The following is a 25,693-nucleotide window of genomic DNA, read 5'->3' on the forward strand; positions in this document are numbered from 1 at the left end:
TACAATGTATTTAAACCATTACTTAACAGATTAAGGAAAATCCTCACAGTCCCACCGTCTTAGATTCTATCCTAAGTTTAAAACATTAGCCTCTCTTTTTAAACCAACTACATTCTTCTGAAACAGGAAGCGCACAGTGACAGGCATTTTAAACAAGTACTTCTTATTTATTCACAATTTAGATAAAGTTTAAGGAAAGACAAAAGAAATACAAAGGACAACATCAAAATGAAAAGGAGTTTTAGTGACCAAAGTGAGTTTCTACAGCCAGTGCTCTCCATACATTGCAAAATGTTATCCAAACACTGCAGATTGCAAACAAATCCCATAACAAACCGCTATGACTATTCCCTTCAAAATTAAACTGGGAATGAAAGTTAGCCGCCTTTTATCTATGAGTACACAAACCATCACATTCCTTCCATTTCAGCTTAAAGCCACATTTGTCTTGTGCAAGATGGATTCTGCAATACATTTTCAAGTAGCATTTTTCATTATGTCTGGGCTCTGCTATAAAAAAAAGTCAGTATCAACCTTCTGTATAACAAAACCGCTTTTGATCTTGCTTGTGGAATATATGCAACTCAGAGCAGTGTCACACTTGCAGCTTGGAGGTATCCTTGGAGATACTGCAACGCTTCTGCATTCAGACTAGTACTCAGCATTGATGGAACCTTAAAACATATGACAGAGCAGAAGTGTCAATGTGTGTATACATTAAACTACTGCTACAGCCTGTTAATCAGTGTGTCAACATACGGTGGGAAGTCAAGCGACATTCTGAGAGCAGCAGTTTTTCACTGTGAAAGCAGCTGCTGGAATTACAATTCCTGATGCTGACAGTTTTATGTACTACTTAGCTGAAGCAAATCCAAATGAAGAGTAAAGAAAACCTTCAGCTATTAAAGCAGGCTGGATCGAGCAAATATCAGATCTCTCTGGCAATCTTTACTTACCAAAATCTTGAACAAAACAAAGATGCCTCTGGTTATAACAGTTAACTGCAAACTGAAATGGTTTAACTGAATGCAAGCTGCCCAGAATTTCCCAAGTACACATGACTGAACTGGAGAGAAGTCTTAGTTATGCAAAAGTGGACCAATTTTCATTTAAGAAATGGCATATTTAAGCTTATTGCTGTATTAGGTAAAGTGAAAATATGGCCTAAGGTTACTAGGGAAAAAACTTTACCAAAACTATATTCCTGTACAGATTAAGAGAGAGCAACACCTTGCATTCTGGTTATGATGTACTTCATTTTGGTGATTATCAAGCATCAGCAAGAGAAACCCATTATGAAAAGACATTTTTTCTCTGTAAAATTCAGCATTAGCATGCATGTACAGAAGTCACTTACCCTGCCTGGGCACGCTGTAGACAGTTTGTGAAGAGACTGTGCCAGATGGATTCTAGGATTGTTCACCATTTGACCTACAGGATCGTGTTCTTTTTTTCCAGCAAAGGCTAGCTGAGAGAATGCAGTCTGATATCCTGGAGTATCTTCGATGTCAATGAAGTGTTCTTCATCAGGTATAGTGTCATCCTCAGGCAGTTCAAAGAGGCCAATGAGGGCCTGCAGCAAAGGAGTCCTTCATGGAAAGAGGGGAGGATAAAATTAGGGTGCTTAAAATACATTAGGACAGAGGGTGTTTTACAAGAATGTTTAAATTACTTGGAACCAGTTACAGTTTAGCCCTTGCAGGTACTTGCTTAGCTAAAGAAATTGTAAGCTAAGCTAGAATTGTGAATCTGTGTATTTTACAGGCTCTTATTGAAAGCAGTAACAACACATTTATTTCTCAGGTTCAACTGTCATGAAGGATACCTAAAAGGTTACTTTCCAGATTATGTCTTTTTCCTTAGTACATTAAAAAAATAAAGGTCCAGTTCAGGGATGCAATTACTGTCACTAAATTCAGGCTGCCTGACATCCCAGACAGCCACACAGTATTTCCAGAGAGCTTCCCCCAAAATTCTGCTTTCAAACTAAGATCTTGCTGTGCCTCTGTCAGGTTTCTTGACCAGTAGAACAGGAAGCAGTATGAAAAGCCTGAAACTCAGCCTCAGAACAACAGCAGGGGTGAAGAAATCACAGTGGAGCTTGTTTGAAGAACTTGTTTTGATGCTAGCTTACATTTTTAAAACCTCAACTAACAGAATCTGAAGTGCTCTACATACAGAATCTAAGTGCTCTACATACCACAGCTTGGTGTACTCGGTGTCCATCATAGCAGGACATTCTGTTAGTATTTTTGTAATGCCAACAGCACAGATTTTCTTTTCAACTTGCCCAGAAACTTTCTGGATTTCGGGAATTATAATTTTATCCAAAACCATTCCAAACATCCTATTGTGACATCAAAAGAAAAAGTATTAAGAAGCCTTATCAGTCTTACAGTGAAAAAGAAAACCAGAAACAACATGAATTCCTAGGGAAAAGGGAAAACCAGATCATTTGTTAAGATGCTGCCCTGCAGCAGTGGATGCCTAGTAGGAATTTGAGCATACAAACTTTCCACAAAGGGAAAGGAATAGAGCCATGATTCTGCTTTTGGTAACTTGCTTAAGAGATTAGCATCTTGAACTATTAATGAGGATCTATGGGCAGCAAATCGGAAAGAAACACTGCAAGACAACCACACTAAAGCAGCATTTTGTCAGTCAAATTAGCGACAAGCAGGTTGCAGTTTTATCTGAGAACTGTTTCCTACTTTAACAGATAAAAATTACTCAGCAGACTTGAATTAAAAAGATACTCATACTAACTTTGGCTGTATGCCATCAAATATCTCCTGCAGAGCCAATGCTCCATATTTTATGCAGTATAAGTTAATGAAGACTAGGAAACCTGTAACAAGAGAAAGGGCAAATTAAAACTCAACATAAAAGCAAAAGAACAGCTTTAGAGTAAGCAGCAAAATACACTCAAGTTTTTCAAGGGGACTGAAATGGCAGTCTTTAGAAAGGTTTCATTTCAGTGAAATACATTAGCTTGCTACCTTGAAACCTGCCTAAAAACTGTTGATCTCTTCACATACTGCAAGACAACTAAATCAAGATTCAGTCTTTTTTCCCCTTAGAGCCATTATAAAGCATTAGGAAAGCCATTTACAATTTTGACCAAAAGAACTCTTCAACACTCAGCCAGAAACATAATGCAATGCAATTTTTCAGATCAGTTGTGAATCGCTTTGCTTAGTCTTTGTACCAGAGCACAGATGCAATACATTAATAGCACCACTTAAATTCTGTTTGTGGAAGACCATTAAAAGCAATCCTATCATTCTTGCTGCTATCAGGTGGCATTAAGTAATAGGATTAAGTAACAGACATTGTGTAATTTGTGTAGTGATAGTATCATCACATTAATCAGTATGACAATAGTTTTCTTGTTAGAGCTGGAATAACCAGTAAATGTATTTCAATCACTCATTACAGCTTTGCTAGCTTAACACAAAACCTTATCATCACTTAAGTAATATTAAGGTAGGATGACACAAATGATTGAAGTATTTAACAGTAATAGCACACAACTATACATAACAAAAGGAAGTCTGGTCAATACAACTATATGACTGTGTTGTGTGAGAATCTGGTGGTATTCGTGGAAGATTAAAATGGAAACACTACCAGAAAATTGATGATACCACAGAGTGAGAAAGTAAGAGGAAAACAGAAGTCTTTTCCCATGTTTTAGTTCCATTCCTTCAGTTTTCATGAAATAAATGTCATCTGCTGTGGCAACTGCCCTATATGCCACCCTTGGTTACACAAGTAAGCTGAACCAAGTCACTGATGGTAGGAGTCACAGTATCCCTCCATCTACATAGTCACGGGACACAACAGGATACTTCTTGAGTACAGCTGCATGTTCTAAACTGCTGAAGCTTTTCATATAGCAAGGAACTTACTTTTAATAAATTTTGTTGTTTTGGAATTTTGAAGTCTTTGGAATAGTAGAATGAAGATCTGCTTCCTGTACTGGTCAACTGATTCACTGGAAATTTAAAAGAATAGTTATTCAACTCATATATTAGGATTTTACTAATGTCACTTCACAGAAAACATATATACAACCGAACAAATCTATTTTACTGATGTGTCATTTTTCAGTTGTTAAACATACCCATGTAGTGTACAAACATACTGTACATTAAACTGCAGAAATTAGTTTCCAATGTAATTTCAACTCATACTTACGGAGGCATGTGCTCTATGATACTGTTTAGGAGATAGAATCCTTGATGGTCATTAGCTTTAGAGGCAATCAATTTCTGGAACACACCTAACAATCCAGGCTGCAAACAAAGCAAATATAAAACTCTATGAAACAGTTCTTCGTATGTGACCTATCAGAATGTTGGCCTTTGCCATCTAAGACACACACCAAGGCAAAAGCTTTCATAATCTAAACCAGGACTTTGTTTCTGCAGTTAAGGACATGGGAGACAGATTTCTAACAGGACCAAGTGATGTTGCTTTCAGCATTAAGATTAACCTTAGTCAAATGAACACCAAAGCCAGTTTGAGTACACATGTCTGCTTCATCAATGGCTTGGTCTAATAAAGTCTGACTATAGCAGATCATGCAGCAGAAGTAACAGAAGTATGCAGAATAAATCTCACTGAATTCACTAATCCTCAGATCTCACAACATTTTGGCTCCTCTTCACTCACTCAAGCCTGTTCTGAACAGAACCTTTGCTAGCTTTCCTGATACACAGTTCAATATAAAGCAAATGAGATGGCAAAACTGTGGAAACCTACATGCTTGCAAAAACTTTTTTCAGGAATATTACATCTTACTTGGCAAAAGCATGATGGTCCAGGATTTACCTCATCTACGTAACGAAAAAGCATCCATAAAAGCCTGCATGCATAGTGGGTTTTGTATTTCCACACAAGCACCATTCATTTAAAGTACAAGCACAAATTCTGCACAAATCCAGCTAGTCACTAAATGAAATAGTTCCTCATAATTTTAAATCTTATATCAACATGTGACTAAATCAGTCCAACTTACAATTTTGTCAGCAGCAGCACTTGCTATTGTATTGGCACCCCGCTCTAAATAAGCCTGCAGGAGTCGGACCAAAGGGGGAATGTTTCCTGTCCTTTCCCATAATACTGGCTGAAGTAGATGAGGAAATAATGCCATATAAGATGTTGGGATTTCATTTTTATGCATTTCTAGAAGCAGGGACATCACTTGAAACACATATGGAATGAACTCTGGAAAAGAAACAATGATATTTACAAATTCAGCAAATATGGTCACTGCCAATTCCTGGGAACCACAGATCTATTGATTGAACCTACAGTTTTATGGTATTAACACAAAGATTTCAACAAATAAAACCCAGGAGAAATGTATCACTTCCCAATTATGAACATTTCCAGAATTTGCAAGCATTCTATATATACAATTTCTATTTCCTCTATTTGCTAATGTTTCAGCAGAACATGGAAAACAAACTACTAGAAATAAGGCAATATAATTAAGGGTAACAAAAGGTTTGGGAGCAGTGATTGTTATGTATTTTTAAAGTAGTCTGCTTTAAGAAGTTAATACAGTTGATATATCCTACAGAACAACCCAGATGCTTCCTAGAAGTGGCTGTGAACGTGCTGTGTTCTCACTTGAATTTCCTGTGTTACAGAAAATCTGCCATGAAGTAAATCATAGCAATCAATTATAGCAGAGAGAGCACAAGCACTTACTGATTTTAATTTACCTTGCACATCATTCTGTAGTATCTCAGTGAACACCATAAACAAAGCCTCTTCAAAGCTTCCAACTGCATCAGGGTTTGCTTTGCACGTTATCCTTATTGACAAGCATATTGACTCAAACATGTAATGGTTAAAGTGAGGTTTGCTTGGATTCTAAAAACAAGTCATAAAGAGAAATCAACCCAAACCTGCAGCCAAGTCACTTATTTCACAAAATACATTTCTTATTTCAACCGAATTCTAAGTTAGCAATTAGGAATAAGGACACTTATGACTTATTAATATGCTAATGAAATTAATTACATAAAAGCAAACAAAAACCTTTACAGCATAAAGGAAGGGTGTGTTTTATAAATATTTTAAAGACATCAAGTGTTTGTCAGAAGCTTGACATAAACTGGCAAGCACATCAAGTATCAGAACACAAAATCTGAAAGATTATTTCTCAGTCCTGTGTCTAGTTAAACCTTTGTTGAACACTTCTTACATGCCGCAGTGAGGTTTAATCTGTACATAGAAGGGTTTTGTTTGGATAGCTGATATTCTAAAGCATTCCCTAATATCAACATTGAAGACTATGAGTCCAGTTTGAACAAAAAACTAAGAATTTTACCCACCAAAAGTAGGAGAGCAAGTTATTTAATGTAATGCCACATTTCAGTGCCTAAATTTAATATTCAGCTCAGAAGCTTCATGGACAAAGGAAAAAGGAGCTGTGAGAATGACAGATCATTGTAATGGTGGCCTCTGCGCAAGCAAACATTCATGCTAGATTTCATATGAAAAGGATTTCATATACTGTTTCCAAATTTCAGATGAATAAGGGAAGAATGATTTGAAAGTATGTCCCAGAAGGAAGACAGTACGTCATTGGAAGGCTGCTTTAACTCATTTTAGCCAGAAAATACTGAACAGTATTCTAAGAGAACACAAACAACAACATATACATAAGTCTTTAGAAAGACTGCTCTAAAAGTTAAAAAGTGAACATTCTGCTCAGCCTGTTTCTTTACCTTACTGACAGCCAGCAGCTTCTGTGTAAGCTGTGTGATGACAGAAGGGATGTATGGAATTATTGTTTCCTGTAGCAGAGAAAAACTCCTCATGATGGCTGCAAATAAATCGACAGTATTATCTTCTGAAGACAAACATACACTTCTGCCATCCATCATATGCCTAAATCTTTTCCCTTTTACTATTAAATTGAATCCCAAGGAATTAGGTACAATAAAAAAGAGCACTTGCTGCAAGAACAATCAATCTATAACCACGACAAAGGATAAAGCAAAACCTCATTATCCCCATTCTACAGACAGAGCACAGATTAACTGACTTTGCACAGACCATCATTTATCTTGGGCAAGTATCAAATCTTGGCATACTATTAGCCATAACTCACTTGGATCTCCTACTGACACTGCTCAAGTAGCTGTACTGACTACAGAGAATACCATTTGAGAAATAATTTGCCACAACACTGTTATGTTTAGTGTTTCACCTTGGTACCATAAATTCAGTCAAAGATGACTTAATACAGGCTGGTAAATAACTGTAGGCTGCACAAAACTCTTTAGCATGTTTGTACAAATAAGGTTTTTCAAAGAAAAAAATCTCAGCAGCCTGTAACTATAAGCCTTGACCTAAAGTTAACAAAAGTTACTCATATTGCAGACCACAAAGAATTTACCTTTCATAATGTATTCATTTTCAGATGAGCCAGGAAGTGTCAGTGCTTTAAAAAGGTTTGTTAATAGCACTTCCACAAATGGTGCCATTTCTGCAGCTGTAATGCTGTTAAGTAAAACACAGCTCTTTAATGACGAAAGACATTCACAAACTTCAAGCATTTTACAATATTGTAATACTAAGAAATAAAAGATCTCCTGTAGATATTTCTCTGTTGTTGTGGACAAAACCTCTGTAGCAGTGAACTTATTTCTACTTGAAAACTTACAGAGTAGAATTATTTGTCCCCCTCATGGTAAACAGTCTTTCAAGAGCATGGGCTGCATAAGTATGGACCACAATACTTTCTGCTTGAAGGTGATTGATTAAGAGAGGAATAGAAACCAACAGTTGTTCTTTAGGTACCTACAAAAATATAGCAACAAATTATACATATGTTACATAAAACTACAGATGGTTCAACACTAGAGCATAACCACACTGAGCTCATCAGCTACAAACTGAAAGCTTGGCCAAGGAAGAAACCTTAGAAGGCTCCTCCAGTTGCTAAATTGCACCTTGACAACCAAGAGGTACCTATTTCTGTCATTGCCTGTATACTTCCCCCAAACATTAATGTTACATTTGTTCAACAGTAAATGCTTATATTCCGAATGTATATTTCTTTTTCCATTTTACTGTAACAGGCAATTAAAAAAATATCAAGCTTAAAAGAAACCCAACCAACTACAGATATTTCATAGGAGATGGATAAAGGTAATCCAACATTTGAAATTACATTTTCTTACTGCATCTCACAAATCAGAAAAGCACAAAGTTGCTGTGCTCTGTTTAACAACTACTGCAATGATAAGAGCAATCAAGTATATTTAGACTAACATTCACTTGGAAAAGTCTGAGTGTCACAGAACTAAGCACGCTAAGATAAGATTTCAGTGCTCTCACAGCATATGGATAGCATACAGACTACATGTTAATTGGATATTTATAACAATATCATTCACTTTCAGAACTAAAAATGCAGCTTGAAGTGTTATCTATGACTATGAAACACCTGTTGAGTTAACATATGGCCAAGTAAGATAAATTAGGCTTGGCAAGTATAAAGTAACAAACTACAGTATGTTTTTATCATAAGAGTAAAGGAGAAACTTACTTGGTTTCTAAAAATCATGATATATTTGATACCATCTGCTTTTAGCACAGGGAATTCATTCACTGCAATAGAAAAATACAAGAATTGTGTTGATCCTTTTCATATATATGTGCCTACTGAACATATACTATATATAGAGGTGACATTAAGGCATGATTTTTCTCCTAAAAAGTAATACACACAGTGTTATCCTACATTGCTTAGTTTCAGCATTTCCGTATGGGCACTGTTTGGCAAAATATCAGCTTTAGGTACAGATCATGCCCTAGTACCATTAAGTGTACAGGCCAACACTTTCACATGACATTTCCCCTTCTGGCTCCCATTTTAGCCTCCAATTACATATTCCAACCCACTACATTCCAAATATAAGATAATTGCTGAGGCATAAAATAAATCATGTGGCTTAAATCTAGGCATCTATAAGCTCATCAACATGGGCTGATATTCAGGGGTTTGTATAGCACAGAAGTCTGCCATAGTCTCAAATACAGAAATCAAATCACTTTGATTCAATTAGTTCAAACATGTAGCTAATAGCAACCATGTGCGTGCATGCTCTGATCTTGAAGATAGCATGTGGCAATCCACCTTTGTTTGACAGCTCATTCACTGCTGGCCAAACAAATTTGAATTGCTTCTGTGTGCCAGGTGACACAGCCTTCTGTCTCAGATTATGCTGAGATAGGAGCTCTTGAGCTTCAAGAAACAATGGCCACTGTCAAGACTGTAGCTGTATCATAAATGCCATACCAAAATTAACACAGACTTACCACTTGCAGACTTTAAGTCAGGTTGAATGTGATTCACAAAGAATTCTGTCAGATTTACAAGTTCGTTGGCTTGTGTTATTCCATGCTAAAAAGGCAAAAAACAAACCAGCTCTGGTTTGAGATGTTGACATTCAGCTAGTTTTATTAAAAGCATATAAAAAGGAATAGGAAAAGTAATCTAAAGTGTGCACGCACGTGATGACCTTGCTCAAACTGCATTTATGACAGAGAGCCATCCAATTTCTTTTTCTTAATGTTTTTAACATCTAGGTTTCAGCTGTAGTGCTACTGAGGTTCAAGGTTATCAACTCAGAGTTGAGGAATAGTAGCATATAGCATAGTAATAATCAACCACAATTCTAGGTAGAAAATATCAGCATCTTATTCACTTGACACTTCTTTTTATGATAGGCCTTTTAACAAGGGAATGTTTAGGAGTCCAACTCCAATTCTGAATTGCAGCTGCAAAATAATGACTACTTAAGTCTTCTCTTGCAGAAAATGCAACTGATTTTTAAAACGGGGTTTTCAGATGGATATTTATCAATCAAGTGTTCTAAGTGATGCTATCCCATGTTTGCCTCCAAACAGCACAGAAAATGAAAGATGTACAAGTCAACAGTTTACTAATTGATGGAAGATTCTGGTTCCCAGTACATAGCACTATTACTAGCAACTGCTGTGCAGTGGCACATAATTAGAGTTTCAGGAAAAGACTGATAACCTTCAGCAAAACTGCATAACGATGCCATGTAACATGCTTGACTATGTTTGTCTCAAAGCTGTCTTGTAAAGCCACTGAGATTTGAACTGTAATAACGTTTAAAAATGTTATTTTATTTGGTATTATTTGATGATCTGCTCTGGAGCCAGGCTGAGAGAGCCAGGCTGGTTCAGTCTGGAGAAGGCTCTGGGGAGACCTTAGAGCAGCTTCCAGTGCTTAAAGGGGTTAACAAAAGGAGAGGGCCTTTTTACAAGGACTTGTAGGAACAGAAAAAGAGGGAATGGCATTAACCTGACAGAGGGGAGATTTAGATATCAAGAAATTCCTCCCTGGCACTGGCACAGGGTACCCAGAAAAGCTGTGGCTGCTCCATCCCTGGCAGTGTTCAAGGCCAAGCTGCACAGGGAATGGAAGAACCTGCTCTAGGGGAAGGTGTCCCTGCCCATGGCAGGGGATTGTAACTGGATGAGTTTTAAGGTCCCATCCAACCCAAACGATTCTATCGTTCTATGATTAACTGTTGTATTAAGATCTGTCCTGAGATATTTGATACAATGATACTATTTCCAAATACAGTTCAGCTCAGGTGTGGCTTTTCAATGTATCAAGCCAATTAGTTACTTTCTCCCAAACAAGTAATGAGATCCATTTCCAACCATCATTATAATTCACATGCCATTTCCAAATCATAAACACTCAATTAAGAGGAAACATAAGGACAAGAACTGTAAGAGTCACTTTCCTTCTACTCTGCTTAACACTTCCGATCATCTCCTGTAAAGCTAAATTTGGCCTTCCATGGCTTGCAAACTCTGGCTCAGTACCATTTAAAAGTTCAGAGGTTCTAGACCCAACCTGATTGTGCAGCACTGTATAGCTGCTTCCTACACGTTAGTAAGACCCACCAAATGATCACAAATGGTTGCTGACTTTGCCCCATGTATCTGAAAGATCAGACACCAACAAATTAACAACTGTAATGGGATTATATAATGGGCAACTTTTAGTCTCATCAACATTAAACTACTAGAAATACAGTTACTGCCATTCTGAAGCAGCATAAAACGAATCAAAGTCCTCATGCACACTGTAACATCTGAATGAATATGGATTAAAATGAATAGAATGTGCAAGTACCTTCTGTGTTCGAGCTTTGGATGCCAAAGACGTAACAAGGTAAATAGCTGCATCTTTGTGCTTCCAGTTGACAGATGGATTCTTTGCATATTCTTGCAGCATAGAATTAACATAGCCAGAAAAAATCCCTGTCACAGGTCCTTCAAAAAATCTGCACAAGCCTCTGACCAGGTCACAAGCTGCTCTGCGCCTGGTGTCAATATCTGCATGAGAACCAAAGATTCTTTGGCTATAAGAAAGAATACAGCTTTTCCTAGTAATGAACATAACACACAATATACAGATTCTCAGTCTACAGCCACACCTTATGTTAATTGTTGTATTCCTCCACACTGACACATACCACCAGATTTTTAAGTTTTGTACTAAAAAGACTGTTACTATCATAAGAGGGACTATTTGTACAACAAAGAGAGGAATGGACAGCCACCAATACTGCCTGTGAGTTCACAGGTTTTACTGCCCTCTAAAGAATGGTTCCACAGGTATGCAGGGCCAGGCTTTTAATCTTGACAATTATGCACCAGAATGTATTGGGTCTGGTTGGGATGGAGTTAAATTTTCTTCATAGCAGCCCATATGGTACTGTGTTCTGTACTGGCGACTAAAACTGTTGGTAACACCCCAGTGTTTTGGCTGTTGCTACAGAGTGCTTGCACAGTGTCAAGGCTTTCTCTGTTTCCCTGCTCTGCGTTCCCAGCAAGTAGGTTGGGGGAGGGCAAGCAGTCGGAAGGGGACACAACCTGGACAGCTGATCTAAACTGACCAAAGGGTTATTCCATGCCATGTAACACCATGCTCCGCAATAAAAACTGAGCAGGGATGGTTTTTGGGGAGGCAGCCATTGCTCAGGGGCAGGCTGGGCACCAGTCTACTTGTAGTAGGCAGCAAGTTACTGACTTCCTTGCCCCCCCTTGTCTTTTCTTCCTTTTTCTTTTACTTAAACTGTATTAATTTCTATTCAGGAGTCTTCTCACGTCTACTACTCCTATTCTCTTCCCCATTCCACTGCAGCAGGGTGAGGAATGAGCAAGCTGCTGAGTGGTGCCTTTTGCTGGCCCATTACACTGAACCAGTGCAGTTTTGAAAAGAAAAAAAAAAAACAGTGCAAATGCCTTAAAGAAAAAAAAAAGAAAAAAAAAGTCAGATGGCCTTTACTACAGTGTACCAATAGAAGGGAGAAGAAAAATAAAGCAAGTCAATTTAAGTGCAAAAGAGGACATTTCTAAATTTATCTCTGAAGAACACAAATATTTCTTGCCTCGATTCTCTTAACAGCAGAAGTAGCTAACAAATAAAAAGCTTCACAAATACCTAAGATGAGGCTAGTCCTGCATGTGTATATCTATTCATCTTAATAGATTTAAGAATCTATTTTTAAGATTATTAATGTAAAATGTTGCTCAGCAAACCGTGAGCAGCACAGAACAGCATATCCACAACTGTCACAGACCAAGATTTGGTTCGTTTGTGCTCTGACCTGGCTGAAGCCCAGACAGCTACAATCAGAAAATCAAGTAGTCCACTTAGCACAGCAGTGTGCTTTCAGGATGGTTACTGTACTGGTCTGAACACAGTGCCTGTGTACAAGGGCTGGCTGGTGTCCAGCTGGCTTGATCACAGATTTGCATCCAACACCAGTCAGAATTTCAGTTAAACATGACAGACTACTAAATACAGGCACAGTCTCTCCATGTTATTTAAAACTCTATGCATAGGAACTAAATACACAACTGTGGCTACTATTCCATGTTGACTTACAGGCTATATTTGCTGAAATGAGAACGTGTGCAGTGCAGGAGACATACCAATCCAATTAAGGAAAAAACCCTATAGGAACACTGTTCAAAACAAAAAGACACTGTGATGGGAAATCATGAGAGCAGACTTGATCAAAACCTGGATAAAATCTCTTGGAGGAGGTGGGGGGAACCTTCCCAATTTAAAAAATCAATTATAAAAGTCTCAGTAAATTGTTTCAACTCTTCAGAGCTATATTTAAAGACCAAGTATTCTTAGTATAAATCTGTGGATTACCAGATCCTTCCAAATCCCTTCTTATATATTCTTCAGAATTATCTTCAAATGCTTCTTCATCAGCCGCTGAAAATATGAAATGCAGAGATTTAAATACTGACGTCTCTAGTGGCTTTTTATGATAAAAAGGTGTATTACCATCAACTTGCTATTTCTTCCAAATACTCTTGTACAGCACTAATACAAATTAATCAGAAGTATCCAGACTAGCCTGTTTAGCTTGCTGCTGCCTCACAAATTAGTCTTTCATACTCCTGAGCTGACTCATTCCAGATTTAAAAATTGGGAAAAGCACAGATAAACAGCGGTAAGCCATATTCAACACTAAGTGTATTTAAAGACACTTCCTGGCTCAAAGACTTAAGAAAGAGGGAAGTTTCTGTCATTGCAATATATTTTCACTGCATTTTATTTATAAGGATCAACGTGAACCCATCCAAACTTGGATAAATAGATGTTACAATTTAGTAGGCTTAATATCCTCCTTGATACAAACGTCAGGCATGAAAAGTTATTAGTGGTACACAACCTACATTTTCTATACTAGCATCTCAAATTGAAAAGCAAGACAAAAAAATTACTAGATACATTCACACAATTCTGCTTAGGACAGAAATAAGTTACAGAAACTTGGTTTTGAATCTAGTACTAAAGTACAAAAGAGTTAACCCTCAGTTCTTAGTCCAGCAAAGCAACATATCACAATTACAGTTAGATATTATCGTGTCTTTGAAAACTTAAGTCTCAGTTACCTCTAAATTCCATATTGGGAACAATAACTTTTTCACAGATGCTTGTCAATGTATTCTGGTCTTCAAACAAATGCTTATAATGGGGTCTCTCACAAACAGAGGCCAGAAACTGGATTGCATTACTAACCAGCTAGAACAACACAAACAGAACATACAGTTTTAGCATGTCTGACCAACTTATAATTCACTATTAGACTTAACAAAACCAGTTTACAACAACTTACCAAATCATATTTCACTTCCTGGCCCGTTGTGACTAACAGATTCCAGATTGCTGTCACAAACCGTGGCAGGTAGGGCTGGAATTCTTCATCGTATTTTTGAGCATATAGAGCAGCATTATCACAAATTTGTGATTTCAAGAGCTCCAGTAATCCAGCTTCCTCTTCATCCTCACATAAAACAAAACTAACAACTTAAAATATCCAAACTTTAACACTACATAAAAGTATAGACATATCTGAAGGAAGTATTTTTGCTAATATTTTAGCTTGTTCTGAATAGGTGAAAGAAATCCCTCTCACGTCCCTTCAATTACAGTATTTTGCTGAAGTATACTGGAACTGCACTGGAAGTTATAAATCATACTTACATTTCTAATGAAAGTACTATGCACTTTAAATCATTTAGACCTGATACAGTTTGACATGAAATTAATTTACAAATCTAATAGGAAAAAAAGACAACACAAGGCACTGAAAATAATATGCTTAGAAGACATTCTATCTTGCTGCTTCAGAAGGCAGTAGTTGTAAAATTAGTGCCATTCCCCATACCAGCACAGATGGTCATGGAGCCACAAAGCAAAGTGAATTGGGAAACTGAGCTGGAATTAAAATAAACAAAACCCCAAACAACCAAACACCACCCCAATTCTGTCTTCACCCAGTCCCTGCTTTTCAGTTTTAATGCCTATCCCTTCCTCAGTTCAGCACACAGCTGCATGAATGTCTGTGCTGAAAAACACTTATAGATTTGATTTGTCTCCACCACGTGGCAAACTATTGTACTACATCTCGAAGACATTTAAAATGGAGAAAGTGTGCACAAAATTCATTTGAGCTTTGATAACTTGGTATCATCTTTCACATGTAAAATTACTATTTCTTATAACTAGACAAAATGCTAAACTGAAGTACTTCAGGACGTCATGCTTTCTATGTTCAACTGTTTCAAGTTAAGATACCCTGTTTTCTAAAACATAGTGCATTGAAACACCTGAAAGATACAGAAAACCTGAGCACTCTGACTCTAAAGACCAAGTTAATTCAGAAGTCCCTTAAAGAATCTACTCATTGATGAGTATCTGTAATTTGCTTTCCATGCACAGCTGGGTACACCTGTAACTGAGATACAGCTGAGAACTGGACCTCAAATTTAGACAATGCAACTCCTCTTAAACCCCATCTCCTTATCATTCTATTCCTTTGTTTACCCAGCAAACAAAACATTGCATTGTTCAGAGTTAGATGTAAGTTCTCCCTCTGCACTACACAGATGAAAACCAGGAGGTTTATGCAGTACTTACATCAGTCTGCAAAAGTTTATTATCTAAAGTTAAGAGACTGTGAAAATTTGTCATCCACGTTTCCATATTATCTTCAAAAAACTCAGGAAGATCCTGTGAAGAAAAAGCATAAATCTAGAGTTTTAACTTCTGCTTGCATTGCTTAGATAACACACCTACATTCTAAGTAGTATGTATCCACCTTATAATCTAATGAGAGACCACAAAATGTGGAAAACAGTCTGCAAAACAGAACACTTCTCCCTCACCTCCCAAATGAAATCCCTCCAGATAGAGGCTTTGGGACAGTTTTTCCAAATAAACTAGTTGCTCACATCCTGTATAGCCTACAGCTTTATAGAGAACATTATTGCTTCTTACTCTCAGAACAAGAAAGCACAAGCCTCCCTTTTAATTCCAGCTTTCTCTTTTGCCCACTATGGAAAAAAAGCCCCAAAAAATCAAGGTACTTCACAGACACATGTTCATGTTGAGACACTGAAAGTATATGTCAAAGTAGCTTTTTAGCATTTTTATATAGTGCATTTATTTAATAATGTTAGAAATTAACATCCAGTTTCAAAACAAAAAAACCCCACACTGCTACCAGAATTACTGTTACAGTGCTACAGAGTTACTAGCTTTTAACTGACTTTCATCTATGTGGCTGAGCTCATGTCAGTATAGACATATTTATTAAGGAGGACAGTGAGTACAAACTTAGGCATTTGACTTCTTTCACAGCTCATACTCTGAGAACTACCTGGACAACACCTCCTTGCTACAACACCAGCTTAGATTCCTTGAACTTTTTAAATAGGGCCAAGCTAATGTGTTAACTAACCCCATTCTTACTGTGCCTTTACTCCAGCATTGATGAAGACTGTCAACTATTATATTTGTGATAAAGCATGGCCTTAAGAGCTGCCTCAAACTGATCCTATAAATAAGAGTGTAACAGCTTCACAAGATCAAAGTATAACTATTAGAAGAACAACGAGATTCACCTGAAAATTTAAACTGTAGAACAGCTTCGCAATTAGAATGAGGGAAGAAAAGAGAACTTTCAAAGCACTAGCATCATTTGCATGTGTGCTGCAAAGTTCAATAGTTGCCTGGAAAAAGACATAAGATTCAGTCATGTAATACAGACAAACCACATTGGCTAGTACACTGAAAAGTCATGTAACTTTATTCCTTTTTCAAACCAGAAAATAGAGTACCTTTTAATCCCCTTTAGTTTGAGCCCCATTAAAGTTCCAAAGCAATTATTCCTAAGTTTTCGTTTTACAACATTCACAATAAGTATTTCAAAACTTTAAACTCATTTTAGAAATGACTCAACAAGAAATACCTTAAAAAGATTTGTCAAGGGCAAAGCAAAGCCATCGAGGACAAGTTTGATCTCTGTCCATAATTCATTTGACTTAAATTCATGGCGGTACCTGAGAAGTGGAAGAAAAGAAAGAATACAATCTTCACATTCATTACCAATTTAACTTGCATACAATTCAAGTGCTGGACCTTAAAACAAATACTGTCAAGTAAACAAGAACTAAACAACATAGCTCAAGACCATGCAAGGTGTAAATTAAGTAAGTGTTTAAAGTCTTATTAAAAAAAAACAGTAACTACAAGTAGAGACCACAAGTGTAGACTTTGTAAATCGACAAAATTAAGTCTAACAGTAAAAATTTAGAGTGGAACAGCAATTTTACAATCCATATATTAACTCCCTTATTTCCAATACCTTTTAAATAAAGAGTGAGCAGTGCGCAGGACCCCATTGATTACATAGAAATCTCCACTTTGAAAGCGATTGACCATTTCTGTCAGCAAGTCTGGCCATTTCTGAGGAAAGTCTTCCCGACCAATGATACTAATAGCATCACTTAACTGGAAAGGAAACAATCATTACATGATATAAATAGCAGGTTCTTAACAGTTACATAAGATGTTGCAGATATCTGGGAAAAATACTTGTTATTGTTGTCAGATTCAAAAATCATTGAGTTAAATACCTACTACTTTTCACCACAAATAAAGAAATGTCACATCATACTTAGCTGCCTAATACTAGAATTTAACTATAATATTTTAATTGCCTTTTAAAAATAAAATTAAAGCAGCTAGAAGTAGCTGTAACAGTATTTGGATCAGGATGACCTTGTTGGTAAGAAAACTGAGCTCTGCTAATATCCAGAGCCTCCAGACATCCTTAAAATACTTCAAAAGCCTCATGAACACAACCAGGAATTGACATATTACCTGCTTTTGAATTTGTTCTGGGCTGCTAAGCATCAAGGGCACTATGTTGGCTTTAATGGCTATCCTGTCTGATTCACATATTTTGTTCGGTTCATCCTCAACCTGAAATTAAACCAGTAATTAAGTCAGTACACTCCAGGCAACAAGTGAATATCAGCATTTTCAGAAACCAACTGCTCATACTGATTTATGTAAATATGAGATTGTTAAACTAGTAAGACCTGTTTAAAATACTGCCCATAGTGAATCTGTAACAGTAGCACCTGAAAAAAGCTGGAAGGAATTAAATCCTTCTGTAAAACTTTGAACTAGTTCTTTCTCCATTTCTAATAGAAACTTTTCAAATCAGCAATTCAGCAGTAGCAAGGGTGGGTGCATTTGCCAATAATATACATGTTTAACCAACAGTCTCCTCTTCCACCACAAAAATCACACCTCTGTCCTCACTTCTGCTGACATCGAAGATCTATTTTGTGCTAGTTGCCTCAAGCCATACTTTCTAGAAACTGCACATGAAGATGCAAGTTATACAATCAAAATCATAACATTGACTCTAAGAGTTATCCAATCGAAGTATCAATCAGGCAGTAGTGCCAAGCAGTAGTAAATTACAGTTTCTACTAGAGACATAAAATATGGAGGCTTGTCACTAAGCAGTGACAGCCATGACAGTCACACTACTTGTGATGACAGCACTGAAGTTCAGAAACCTAGTAATTACCCACCAATTAAAATAGGTCAGCACCTCCAGAGAGCAATTCAATGACCTTTAGATGCCATTACCCTCCTTCTCACCTCCCTTTCATCATCTTCTAAGCTTAAAAAATTATGTAGCAATTTCAAAATTTCCAGTTATGCTTTGGCTCTAACACCAGTCACATGTGATGTTCCTCAGGGCTCAGTGGTGTGCCAGTTCTGTTCAACATCTTCATCAACAGTGTCGATGAGGGGACCAAGTGCACCCTCAGTCAGTGTGCAGGCACCATGAAGCTGGGTAAGAGTGTTTATCTGCTGGAGGGCAGGAAAGTTGTGTAGAGGGATCTGGATAGGCTGAATTGATGGGCCAAGGCCAATGGTATGAAACACAACAAGGCTCAGTGTTGGGTCCTGCACTTGGGTCACAACAATGCCATGGAATGCTCCAGGGTTGGGAAGAGTGGCTGGAAAGCTGCCCAGCAGAAAAGGACCTGGAGATGCTGGTCAACAATCAGCTAAATATGACCCACCTTGTGCCCAGGTGGCAAAGAAAGCCAATAGCATTCTGGCCTGTATCAGCCAGCAGGACTACAGACAGCAGGACTACAAAAGAGACTGTCCCCCTGTAGTCAACACTGGTGAAGCTGCACCTTAGACACTGTGCTCAGTTTGAGGTCCCCCACTATAAGAAAGACATTAAGGTAGGTGCTGGAGCATGTCAAGAGAAGGGGAATGAAGCTGGTGAAGGGTCTAGAACACAGATTTTATAAGGAGTGACTGAGGGAACTGAGGTTGTTGAGCCTGGAGAAAAAGAGGCTGAGGAGACCTTGTTGTCTACACCTACAACCTCCTTTCAGCTAACAAGGTGGCAGTCAGTCTCTTCTCCCAAGTAACAAGTGATAGGACAAGAGGAGATGGCTTCAAGTTGCACCAGGGAAGGTTTAAATTTGATATTAGGAAAAATTTATTTACTGAAAGGGTTGTCAATCATTGAACAGGCTGCCTAGAGAAGTGGTGGAGTCTCCACCCTGGAGATATTTTAATGATGTGTACATATGGGACATGGTTTAGCAGTGGACTTGGCAGTGGCAAGTTAACAGTGGGACTCAATGATCTTAGAGGTTATATCCAACCTAAATGATTCTATGATTATATAAACAAGCAGTTATGAAAATAAATCACAGAGAACTTGCTTTTCCTCTTCTATCACAATGCACTAATCAGAAGAATGTACAGAATAACTATATATACATTAAAAACTGCAAGAAGATGATCTTTAAAACCTAAAGTTTACAAGTTCATGTGATATGAAAAGCAGTGCTAAGAGTATGAGGCAAGCACCAAGCAGGGAGGCAGGGCTCACTGCTATATATTCTGACAGATGGGGACAGAGAAAGTGGAGAGCTCAGCAACAGCAAATCCTACTCTGGAGTTATAGATGAGATTTTTCATAGAAATGAGACCTTTTAACAGGACATGAGAGGCAGCACAGAGCTGAGTGTTCTGTACATCCTTCAAAATAAATTTAAACAAAGCAAACTCTTTTCTCTCCCCAGAAATGCCCTGTCCCTCTGGCTCTCCACGCTCTACCAAATTGAAGCCCTTGAATAGACGAGACCCTTTTACTTTCACTGGGCTTTGTATTAGTCAGGTTCATGGCTGATGAATTAAACCATGTGATGTAGGTAAGCCAGCCTTACAGATGTATTTTATATTCATACAGCTGCTCATGAAATAAAAGCTTCAATTTTGGACAAAACAATGTGCTTGAAGCTACACAGCAATCATAACAGCCCTCTGGATGCGCCTACTGCATAGCATATCCACCTACTCCAAAACAACATCTCATCCTGAATTACATCAGCAATCCATAAGGAAGCCACTTACAGATTTTTCCATAACAGAACATAATTTCTACTTACAATATACTACAGATAAAGATGCAATCTGGGGGAAATGACTGAGAACACAGCATTACTGAAACAAAGTTCTAGAAATGTCATGCCAGGCTGAACATGCTGATCTTATCAAACATCACCAGCTCTAGAACTGCTACAGCTTCCTAACATTAGTATGAGGGGTGGGGGAGAAATCACATGCAGATCTGTAGGTACCAGCTAAGATGTAACAATGAAATACCAGTTTCCCCTATAGTAAAGCAACATTATACATTTGCTATTTTCCAGATTCAAACAGTACTTTCAGTGAGACACAGCATAAACAGAATCAATTAAAACCTCTCATTGCAGAAGGAGCTGAGCTCTTAAACGCAATACTTTCTACCACAAATTAGATTTCATGAAAGTTAAAAGCTGAGTCGAAAACATTTCTGAACTCTTCAAAACAAAGGATTAAGAAAGGATTAACCAGCAATACATCTGTCTGATGTCTACAAATACTTCTAAGTGTTAAACTGGCAAGGCCACCAACATAAACTGCTTCACACTATTCTGTGCCCCAGAAGCATTAACATGAAAGAGAAACTAGTATCATCACATTCAGCTGCAGGGCTGGCTTGAAATCTTTGTAACACCAGGACAATAGATACAGGCCAAATTGGCCAGTTCCTCTATACAGACGCTTCACAATCATTTCATTTTAAATAATATTTTTGTTAGTTAAATGAGCTTTAAATATTCTGTTCTGAAAAATATGCATATAACAGAGAAAATTATTTGTTCACCACTTTATCATCCAACTCTAGCTCTTTTTAATAAAACGGACTCCAACAGTTCAGGTTTTAGTGCTTCATCAGTAAATTACACCTTCTGTTTGCTCTCTGAATGATCTAATTTCTTTCAAAGTACAGACATACATACATGCCTTCAAGGTTACTGCAGAATATCTTATTGTACCTTAAAAGGATTATTGAATCTTAGCACAACTATTCACTAGGATACCTACAATTCTCCAGTTCCTTTTAATATAATTCTTGAACGTTACAGACGCACAAACTTTGATGACATTTTCCTGTGATTTCTCCAGCAGCGTTAAGAGTAACAATGGATAATTCTGGTTTCCTTCAACTGACTCAAGAAACTTTTCCGCTGTAAGAGAATATACGAAGGTTAGCAAAAGCTGGACTGATTTTTCTAATAGGAGTCCTATGATTCCTCAAGTGTCCACTTAAAATAATCAACAAACACTTCCCAGAGTTTCACAAGAACAGAAACACAGAGCAAGTCTGACAAAAGGCACTGTACCTTCTTCACTAATAAGCTCTTTATAATGCTTCTGCTATTAACAAAAGCTCTCATTTCAAAGCAGGATGTAGAAATATTGCCTCCCCACCATTTTTAAAGGTCATAACCTGGCAGAAGTAAACCTTGGAAGAGCCAAAAAGAAGCCAAACCTTTTTTGGTCAGGAGAATCACTTACCAGGACGCCTTATAGCAGGATCTGGATCTAGTGTTTTCTTTAGATATTCAGTTAAAGTCTGTAAATTGGCATCACTCAGCTCCATTTTGGCAGAACCTAAAACCCACAAGTAGTTTATAGTTATAAATACAGACCAGGAAATCTATCCTATTAGATACATATATGTAAAACTAGATTCCACAGAAGGCACACATCAGTTCTTTCTGACCACACCTCATAAATCATGGCCCTATCTTCCCTACCTCACACAATAAAACAAGTTACCACACACCAAGCACAAACTAAAACACATTCTATTTCTTCAATGACAAGTAACTGTTATTTTGTAGTTTACTGAAACCGAACGCCTAGAACAGAATCACAAATACAGCAAACCATGAACCAGGTACAACCAAAAGATGATCTCTTCTCTTCCAGGACACAAGTTTCTGTTTGCTTTTGAGAACTACTCTCAGCCCTAAAATCCCATTCTTGGTTGAAAAAGCGGAATAGTCCTGCCCTACATAATTGTAAATAGAACAATTCAAAGTGTATTAGAGAGTCAAGGCTTGCTTAAAATTAAATACTCTTTATTAATGAAAACACAGAAAATTAATTTTTTATAGAGAGACAAAAGACTGCACAAAACCAGAGGGTTTGTCCACCCTCTAAAATTACCTGAGACGAGGGTGGGAGTTAATTTAAACTGCAATACCTATTACAGAGTAACTCTGTGCAAAAAGTCTAAATTACTCCTCTCTAGTAACCCTCCCACACATATTCTCACACTAACCTCAGTGATCTATTTACTTCACAGCTTTAATTGGAATAATTAAACTTACAGTAACACTAAACCAGCAGCAAGACATGCTTTAATGGACATGCTCAGGATACCCTCATCAATCTGCCCACCTTTCTTAGCACCAGCAGCACAGTTCGCTCTTTACAGAAGTAATGAGGAAACAAAGATTTCCATTTTTAATCTGGAGTTTCTAATTAGCAAAACAGACTGAAGTTTGCCCGTCTCACTTTCAATTTGTTTTATGTTGATTATCAGTGCAATAAATACAGTTTCTATTTAAGCATGCCTGCTAAGGCAGTGGGCTTTAATGGCAATTTTCATTTCAGCTATGCCTTCTGTATCAGTAAACCAGACAGCAGCAGTACCCTCAAATTAACTGAACATTAAAGGAGCAATTCAGATCCCAACATATTTTGCTAGAAGTCAAAGATCTACCTAAAGAGTCATGTCTCCCATGTTTCACTCCCTTCACCTTTTGGTGGATTACGTGTCTGCAGTCCCGTTCACCAAGTCACATCAAGCAATAAAACCCCAATAAAAGTCAGCACCAATAATAGCTGGCTCATCTGTTCCACAAAGCAGCCTCATGCATCACTACTATGATGCTGAAATAAATACTTAAATCTTTCATAGCTAAAAACCAAATAAGTTATCTGCTCCAGAGAAGTCTGCACAGCTGAGATGCAAATCTATGCAGAAATCCTTTACAAAGACTAATCTTGACTCAAATGGGAAACCAAACTGAAAGAGAGCCCTGAATGGCCTTTTACAAATACCTCACATGCATGTGCAACCCAGGGGACCCATGTGAGAAACATACACCTGCAGCTGATCATGAGATCACTCTGAAAGCCAAATGTGAGGACTTGAATCCATCACTCAAACCTTCACACAAAGTGACAAATATTTTCACCTGCTCTCTACTTGCACTGATTTCACTCCCTTTCTCTTATTTGGTCTGTTTTCCACTACAAAAGCCTGGTAGCACTTGCCCGAGTGATACGATGCTTTTTCCTGCGTTGTGACATACACCTCCCAAAAAGGCCACAGGAAATAGGAGTATTTTCAGACCACCCCTCCAGACGAAAACCCATAAAATGTACTTAATGCATTAACTCCTTCAGACACATTAATGACAAACTACCTATGGAAAATAAATCCCCTCAAAGCCCAGCTATGCTCCACACCTTGTGAACAACTCCAAACTACTCTGTTCTTACATTCACTCACCACAGCACCCGCCAAACACCATCTACGTGCCCTGAGGACGTTCGTGGTCCAGATTTAGTGGGGAAGGATCTCTCTACACCGCACTGAGGATCATTACGCTCACTTTCTACTCCACCACACAGCAGGGCCCACGGACCCATCACTCCCCCGCCACTGCCCGCTTTCGCCGCTCCCTCAAAGAGAAGCGAGGCCACTGTGAGGCGGGGCGGCAACCCGGGACAGAGCGGCGAGAGGAGCCCTCCAGGCCTGGCCTCAGCCCGGCTGTCCAGCTCCCCACGGGACGGCCCATCCCCTCCCCCGCCGCCTCAGCCCCGCGCACCCCGGCCCCACGCTCACCCGGCCTGAAGCCGCCGGCAGTTTTACCCGACGGACGGGGCCGCTCGTCCCGCCCGCCCGCCGCCAGACTGCGCCTGCCCCGCGGTGGCGCTTACGCTACCTCATGCGGTGGCGGCGCGCCTGCGGCCCCTGCCCGGCGAACCCAGGGCAGCCCTGCCGGTCCGCTCACAGCCGGGCTGGGTACAACGCGAGCTGCGGTCCCATCAACGGAGCCCCAAGCAGCATCGACCGCCCTCAGACTAACTTGCTCCCCTCCCCCTCCCCACCGCCCCCAGACTGGCAGCAGCGAGAGCCAATGAGAAGAGCAAACGGCTCAGGGCCAGGGCCGCGAACCAATCGCGAGCTGAGGGAGGCGGGCCGAAGGACCCCAGCATGGTGAGCTGCACCTCTCGCTGCGCCGCGGGCCCAGCGCCCGAGCCCAGCGCGGAGCAGAGCGGAGCGCAGCGGCAGCCGGCTGCGGGCCATGCGGGCCGCCACGCTGCGAGGCAGCCCCTCCACCAGCATCACCGTTCGGCGCGGCTCGGCCTCACCTGGCGACTCCCCCCGGTGCTGACGGCTCGGAGAGGTCCGGCTGCGCTTCACATTCAAACCGCGGTGAGAGGGCGCGGCGGCGGCACCGTGACGGCATCACGCAGGGCGGCTACACCGCGGGGCCACCGGACCAATCAGCGGGTTCTCCTTCCGTGACGCGCTCCGCTGTGAGCCAATCCTTGCCGCCCTCCCCGGGACCAATGGCCAGACTCTTCCCACAAGGCCCCAGGGCGTCCCTCGGAGCCGCGGGGCCTCTACCGGGATCGGCCTCGGGCGGGCGGCTCCGGGGGACGCGGTGGGGTCGTGCTTGGGTACGAAGAGGTGGCCGCCACCGGAGGGACCGGGCTGGGGTTGGGACAGGGCCGAAAGGCGGGGCTCTTATTCGTTAAGAAACTGGACATAGCCCCGAGGGAGAAGAACGGGCAGGAGGAGGGAGGACGGCGAGTGAGGTGTGCTTAGAAAACACCCCAAAACACAACTAAAAACAAGCCCTAAACGCGAGAGGTCCGTGATTACCACGGACGTCTCTGCGCCCGGTAGAAGAGCAGGCTGCAGGCTCGCCGCCCTTCTAATAAACTACATGAAAAAACGAGCAACACTTCTTAAAACTTTATTGATTTACCACTTGATTAAAGCATGGAATATTATAACAGTATTATACACAGTATTTTCATGTAGAAAACTTTACATAGGTTTTTTTTTCATATTATATAATTTTGTTATTCTCTCAAAAATGTATACATCCATTGGCAAGGAATAATCCTTAAATTACTCATATTAAATGCACTTAATACAGAAATCTTCAAAAAAAAAAACCAAACCAAAAGACATCAGGATTTTAAATATGTGAAGACAGACATTTTACACAGAAAGAAACGTGCTGAACAAATGGAATTTAACTAAAGGGAGCTGCAGTTCTGACAGAAAAAGCTTAGTTCTACTTCAGACTGAAAGTTAATATTTTAATC

At 39.3% G+C, this 25,693-nt stretch overlaps 1 protein-coding gene across 3 annotated transcripts; it reads right to left on the bottom strand.

Annotated features, from left to right (window-relative positions):
* Positions 1 to 225: 225 nt before the first annotated feature.
* On the bottom strand, positions 226 to 24,821 carry CSE1L (chromosome segregation 1 like). 3 transcript variants are annotated; one of them, XM_005146717.3, is made up of 25 exons: positions 24,725 to 24,821; positions 21,848 to 21,943; positions 21,374 to 21,516; positions 17,774 to 17,875; positions 17,256 to 17,401; positions 16,860 to 16,950; positions 16,513 to 16,620; positions 15,527 to 15,619; positions 14,223 to 14,390; positions 13,999 to 14,128; positions 13,247 to 13,312; positions 11,210 to 11,412; positions 9,349 to 9,433; positions 8,576 to 8,637; positions 7,688 to 7,824; positions 7,421 to 7,524; positions 6,747 to 6,844; positions 5,736 to 5,886; positions 5,024 to 5,232; positions 4,201 to 4,298; positions 3,912 to 3,997; positions 2,767 to 2,848; positions 2,201 to 2,347; positions 1,358 to 1,589; positions 226 to 674 (listed from the first exon to the last, which is right to left on the bottom strand). In XM_005146717.3, exons 2-25 carry the CDS (start codon positions 21,930 to 21,932, stop codon positions 585 to 587), a joined length of 2,916 nt encoding a protein of 971 aa, XP_005146774.1. In that variant the 5' UTR covers positions 21,933 to 21,943; positions 24,725 to 24,821; the 3' UTR covers positions 226 to 584. The 3 variants fall into 3 exon arrangements, with proteins under 3 accessions (XP_005146774.1, XP_033922554.1, XP_033922553.1); XM_034066663.1 differs by lacking the exon at positions 24,725 to 24,821 and adding an exon at positions 24,295 to 24,315; XM_034066662.1 differs by lacking the exon at positions 24,725 to 24,821 and adding an exon at positions 24,195 to 24,215.
* Between the last annotated feature and the right edge of the window lie 872 nt (positions 24,822 to 25,693).

The sequence above is a fragment of the Melopsittacus undulatus genome, chromosome 10, assembly GCF_012275295.1.
Source record: "Melopsittacus undulatus isolate bMelUnd1 chromosome 10, bMelUnd1.mat.Z, whole genome shotgun sequence".
Classification (NCBI taxonomy): Eukaryota; Metazoa; Chordata; class Aves; order Psittaciformes; family Psittaculidae; genus Melopsittacus; species Melopsittacus undulatus.

What these genes read in the sequence shown, in the direction of transcription:
- CSE1L (XM_005146717.3), bottom strand. Translation starts at nt 21,932, where the DNA reads ATGGAGCTGAGTGATGCCAATTTACAGACTTTAACTGAATATCTAAAG. An exon ending in AGCTGCTGGCTGTCAGTAAG is followed by an intron (nt 5,887 to 6,746) that starts GTAAAGAAACAG and finishes ACTTGTTTTTAG; the next exon opens with AATCCAAGCAAACCTCACTT. An exon ending in ACCGAGTACACCAAGCTGTG is followed by an intron (nt 1,590 to 2,200) that starts GTATGTAGAGCA and finishes CTTTCCATGAAG; the next exon opens with GACTCCTTTGCTGCAGGCCC.